At 53.4% G+C, this 6,000-nt stretch overlaps 1 protein-coding gene across 2 annotated transcripts in view; it reads left to right on the top strand.

The window, feature by feature from the left end:
• The first annotated feature begins 5,569 nt into the window (after positions 1-5,569).
• The window catches only part of TMEM242 (transmembrane protein 242), a 40,093-nt gene continuing 39,662 nt past the window's right edge, over positions 5,570-6,000 (top strand). For both annotated transcript variants that reach the window (XM_062186974.1, XM_062186975.1), the window contains exon 1: positions 5,570-5,671. In XM_062186974.1, the coding sequence (XP_062042958.1) occupies positions 5,584-5,671 (88 nt within the window). In that variant the 5' untranslated portion in view covers positions 5,570-5,583. The remainder of the gene's footprint in view (positions 5,672-6,000) is intronic.

Genomic DNA, 6,000 nt, shown 5'->3' with positions numbered 1-6,000 from the left:
AGCAGGAGGCCTGCAAGCCGCAGTCGGGGAAGGCAGGTGCCGCGGGCTCTCGGGCCAGTCCAGAGTTCCTCCTCCTGACCTCTGGCTTCTTGCTCTTGTTTCCTTGCTTTCCAAGAATGCGTCGTGGCCACCCTGCTGGAGAGTGTGATGGGATACTCTGGAAACCTACATAACATTTCTATTTAAACAGAAAAAGCCACCTTTGAAATAAGGGGATGCGTATCAACAGTGCTCTCCTCGAGAAAACATTTTCAAACAGGCTAGAAGCGTGTCAAAATATTGCTGTGCTAGGCCTTCTACTTAGTAAAGCAGAAAGTAGAAGAACTACAGAGAGACAACTCACTTCCCTCAAAGTAACCTCCGTTAATAATTCAATGGAAATCTTTTTCCTATGCATGCACTTAATTAGGCATTAGCTTTTAAAGCTCTCTGCTCTGTTTTTGACAATTATCTTGTATCTAGCAGCAGTGAGAATGATTTGACCAATGTATGAGAGCTCTTCAAGAAGTCCATGAAAGATGCTTATGATGAAAAAAAGTATACACAGATTTCAAAATCCTCTGCACCAAAACAAACTTATCTTTGAATTCCTTTTTACATATGAGCCCTACCAGATTTTTAAAATCACCCCATCTCTGGAGCCGGTGCTGTGGCGTAGTGGGTTAAGCTGCCACCTGCAGTTCCAGCATCCCATATGGGCACTGGTTCGAGACCCAGCTGCTCCAGTTCTGATCCAGCTTTCTGCTATGGCCTGGGAAAGCAGTAGAAGTTGGCCCAAGTCCTTGGGCCCTGCACCCATGTGGGAGTCCCAGAGATGATCCTGGCTCTGGATCAGCACAGCTCTGGCCATTGTGGCCAATTGGGGAGTGAACCATTGGATGGAAGACTTCTCTCTCTCTGCCTTTCCCTCTCTCCGTGTGTAACTCTGACTTTCAAATAAATAAATAAATAAATCTTTTAAAAAAAAATCATTGCCTCTTATACCCTAATCATGGAGAAATTGAAATGCCAGAGATATGTTTTAAAAATTGATAGGGAAGAAGAGCCTTTCCGTGTTTGAAACTGACTAGAGCTAGGGCTCCTTGCATTCTGGGAACTGTAATGCTCACAGGTTGCTAGCTGTCAAAATTTGAAACAGAACCTACAGGGGCCGAGAAGTTTGGGGAAAAAAAATGTGGTCAGAGGCATGGCTGGCGTGGGCTTCAGCTGACTTCAACAAACACAAAAACAGCAGCAGCGTCTGTCTCAGATAAACTTGCCTTCCCAGCAGTCTCGTTTCTACAACAAGACATTTCTATTCCATTTTCCTGAAAGGGTATTTACGCTCGCCGTGAAATGACAGTCCCGCCAGCTTTGCGTGGAGCCTGGGAGCTCTGCAGCTTTCTAATCTCCAGTCGCCGCCCTTGGAAAGGCTCTGTCCTGCTTGCTCTGCTCTGAATGTGCGCAGGAAGCCTGCCAGGAGTGTGCAGCCTGCCTTCCTGCAGGAACAAGCGTGCGTGGGACTTCGGGATTCCTGAAGCTCGCCTGTTAATCTGGTGGTACTTGAAGTACCGAAAGTGTGCCTTGTGGAAATAAGACGCTTCAGGTAACATTATCTTTAAAAAAAAAAAAAAAAAAAAAAAAAAAAAAAAAAAAAAAAGCTTTCTTTCAGCATTCTAACTTGAAACACCTGAAATACAGTCCCAATCTCAGAACCCTGGACCATCTGTCCTGTATTTTTCAGGCATCTAGGGCTCCTTTATTTTTTTCCTAAAATTTATTTGATTTATTTGAAAGGCAGAGTTACAGAGAGACAGGGTGAGACACAGAAATCTTCCATCTGCTGGTCCACTCCCCAAATGGTCGCAATGGCTAGGGCTGGATCAGACCAAAGCCAGGAGCCAAGAACTCCATCCAGGTCTCCTTTCCAGGCCCATTAGCAGGGAGCTGGATGAGAAGTGGCACAGCAGGGACTCCAGCTGGCTTTCACATGGGATGCCTGCGTTGCTTGTGGCAGCTTCACCTGCTGTGCCACAATGCTGGCCCCCATCTAGGGCTCTTGAAACACCATCTTCTGGTCCCCAGCATAGAGAAAGCCATACTGCGGGCACCTGGGGCTCATGAGGAAGGGTCTAGTTCTCCCACAGACGTGCCTTGTCCAAGGGGCTTTCAGTCAATCTGCCCTGTGGTGCGTATCCAGTCAGTCACTCCTTTCTGTGGTATGTATCCAGCAGGCATCACCACAATGCCAGCTGCTCCCCCCTGGCTCAAGAGCAGCCATTGGTTTGCTTTTATCACCTTTCAGCCCGGTGTATATTGGGAAAGGAGCTTTCAGGCAGAAGACAGGGGCGTGTGAAAGAAGGTAGAGGTTTGCAACCACACCCTGCAGGGTGACAGCAGACGGGGGCTCCTCAGGAGTTGTTACTCTCAAGTTCTGCAGTCAGGACTCGGCAACTTGCCTGCATTGCATGCAGAGTCTCTCCTTCTGCTCCCTACAGTAAACAGTGACGTCATCTGAAAGAGGTCCTGTGCCTCCAGAGGGGAGACTGCCAAGCACAGAGGGCAAGGCTTGCCCTGTATCCCTCTGAGCAGACTGGGAGAACCGATGTCCTAGAGTGGCAGTGTCTGGTGCAGACTGGAAGAGGTGCAGGCTGTAGGAGCCAGGTGCAGAGAAGACGGTCTCAAAGTGGAGCCCATGGCGTCCATGTCACCTGGGCACTTTTTAGACACACAAGTTCTCAGCGCTACCCCCCCGCCCCCCCGCAACTCCGACTCCAGAACGCTGGGAGTGTGGCCCGGCTATCTGTGTTCACCAAGCCCTTCCAGGGATCACCCACATGCTTGGGGACACGGGCACTCTGGCTAAGGAAGGACTTGCTTTTCAGTCTTGGCTCTGCCACTTAACAGCTGTGTGAGCTTGAGCAAGTTAGTCTTTCAGAGCTCGTGGATAGCATTAAATGAGGTAATGTATTTGAAGCATTTAGCGTGATTCCAGACAGCCAGAGTGCACAAATCTTAGCAGCCGTGGTCAGCTTATGTATAAGGGGAAGAAGTAAGGCTCAGCCCTTGGAACTTCAACAAGTTAGCTCAGTATTACCAGCGCAAAGGGCCCTTTCAGGCATAGAGGGGTCCAAAGGTCAAACGCTTCCGCATGAGCGCATCCACGAAGAAATGAGAACCGAACAGAGGCTCTCAGTCCCCTCTCATAATCCTTACCCTCGCAGAGCTTTTAAACCATTCCCTGCCCTGCACCTGCAGAGCCTTAATCTCCAGGGGAGGTCCTGGGCATCTATTTTATTCTTTGAAGATTTATTTATTTCCTTGAAAGAGAGAGAGAGAGAGAGAGAGAGAGAGAGAGAGAGAGAGAGAGAGTTGTCTTCCATCAGCTGGTTCATTTCCCAAATGGCAGCAATGGCCGGAGCTGGGCTGATCCAAAACCAGGAGCCAGGAGCTTCTTCCGGGTCTCCCACGTGGATGCAGAGGCCCAAGGGCTTGGGCCATCTTCTATTTCTTTCCCAGGCACATTAACATGGAGCTGGATAAGAAGTGGAGCAGCCAGGACTCACATCGGCCCCATATGGGATGCTGGCACCACAGGCAGCGGGCACAGCGCCAGCCCCTGGGCATCTGTTATTTTTTAAAATCTCCTTAAAGAATTATGCAAAAACAGTAGTGCAGGCCGGCGCCGCGGCTCACTAGGCTAATCCTCCGCCTTGCGGTGCCGGCACACTGGGTTCTAGTCCCGGTCGGGGCACCGATCCTGTCCCGGTTGCCCCTCTTCCAGGCCAGCTCTCTGCTGTGGCCAGGGAGTGCAGTGGAGGATGGCCCAAGTGCTTGGGCCCTGCACCCCATGGGAGACCAGAATAAGCGCCTGGCTCCTGCCATCGAAACAGCGCGGTGCGCCGTCTACAGCGCGCCTACCGTGGCGGCCATTGGAGGGTAAACCAACGGCAAAAAGGAAGACCTTTCTCTCTGTCTCTCTCTCACTGTCCACTCTGCCTGTCAAAAAAAAAAAAAAAAAAAAAACAAAACAAAAACAAAAAAACAGTAGTGCAATCAAAGGTGACAATAATTAGAGCTAATATTTATGTACTACTTCTTTGTGCCAGGCTTTGTGCTAACTTCTCTATTACACATTGCTTCATATAATTCTCACAGCAACCTATGAGGTGGTGCTATGGTGCACTTCAAAAACTCTTGACATTGAATTTCCACAGTGATAGTATCGGGAGCCATGGGGACTCTGCCCTCATGAGAGGACTACTGCTGTTATTACAGGAGCAGGGGCATGATGAATTCTGATGAGCTCTGGCCTCTCCCCTGCCCCCCATCCTGTAATGCCTTCCACATGTGATGCAGCTCATAAGCCCTCACCAGGTTCAGCCCCTCAGCCTTGAACTTCCCAGCCTCCAGAACTGAGTGGAATAAGCTGTTTCCGTTTACAATACATCCAGTCTGTGGTGGTAACAGTAGAAAACAGACTAAGACAAGGAGGTTCCTTCCTTTATTTTACAGTTGAGGAGTTTGAGATATGGAGAGACCAAGTAACCCCAAGGTGACAAAGCTAAGATGCAGTTTAGGGCCTGTACTCGGGTTTTAAGCTATTATTTTTATTATTAAGCTTTATTTATTCGAAAGGCAGAGTGACAGAGAGAGGGAGAGACAGAAAAAGAGACCTTCCATCCGCTGGTTCACTCCCCAAATGATCCCAATGGCCGGGACTGAGCCAGGAGGAAGCCTCTGGGTCTCCCACATGGGTGCAGGGGCCCAAGCACTTGGCATCTTCAGCTGCTTTCCCAGGTGCACTAGCAGGGAGCTGGCTGGGGAGCAGAGCAGCTGGGATTCCAGCCAGCGCTCCCAGGGGATGCCAGCCACCGAGGCAGCGCTTCAGGCACTGCACCAACAACGGCTGGCCCCAGGTTTCCGCTATTACCTGCATTTAAAAGGAATACATCCGTTTACTCATTCCTCCAACCTGCATTTATGACGCACCACAGACAACTCGCTGGAAGCTGGGTCCGCACCCCTCTTCAGGAAACCCCTGCCCCGGAGTGTTGGGGGCAGAGAAAGACAGGCAGAGCGCCGCATTGTCATCGGACGCCCGGGTCTCAGAAGCCAGGCCTGTCCCCGTGCAAGGCCTCAGCGCCGCCCGCCCCGGGGCCGGGACCCCACGCTGGCCTGGCTGCCCAGAAGGTCCGCTCTCCCCAGGGAGGACGGCAGAGAAGAGGCCAGGGCCTGCTTTGGGGAGCCGACCCGGCGAGAGTCTGATCCGGAAGCTGAGCTCCAGCATCCTCCAACCAGCTGGGGCTGGGAGCCTGGGGCCATCAGCGACCCCCGGGGCCTCCTGGAGTCAGGGCTCAGCATTCTTTCAAACCAGACAAGTAATTATTGAAACCCTGCGATCGGCGGGGAGCACACCGCCTGCAGCCCCCACATCCCCCCGCCGGCCCCGCAGCAGCGCGAGCGGGAAGATGTGGGGACCCCGGCCGGACCCGTCTTCACGTTGCACAGGGACGCGCGGCGGCGGAACCTTTCTCCTCCGCCTCGCTCTCGCTTCCACCCGGGCCCGGTTGGGGCCGGACTCGGTGGTGGGGGACGTAAAACATGGACACCGCGGGCGCTGGGGCTGCGCGGGCCGCGGCTGGGCTGGAGGCCCCGGGACCTGCGGACGACCGGCTTTTCGTGGTGAAAGGTGCGGTGCGGTGCGGTGCGGTTTCCGGTGGAGGGGTGATGGCCTCTGCGGGCGGCAGGCCGGGTCGCTTGGCCTCGGGTCTCCCCTGCGCTTCCCCAGCCCCTCAGCGCTGTGTCCCTTGCCCTGCCTTTTGCGGCCGCTGCCGTTTCTCTTCTCCTCCCCGGGAGACACGTGGCTCCGCGGTCCCGGGGGAGAGGGGACGGGAACCTGCGTCCCTCGTCCGCGCTGGAGAGCGACGCCCCCGAGTGGCCGCGGGAGCCGCGGGCCGTGAGGGCACGCAGGTGCCGCAGCGGTCACCCCGGGGAGACTGCGGCCGGCACTTCCCGAAT

The sequence above is a fragment of the Lepus europaeus genome, chromosome 3 (genome assembly GCF_033115175.1).
Source record: "Lepus europaeus isolate LE1 chromosome 3, mLepTim1.pri, whole genome shotgun sequence".
NCBI lineage: Eukaryota > Metazoa > Chordata > Mammalia > Lagomorpha > Leporidae > Lepus > Lepus europaeus.
Note: the sequence above shows the minus strand (reverse complement) of the source record. Positions and strands in the feature narration are given on the sequence as shown.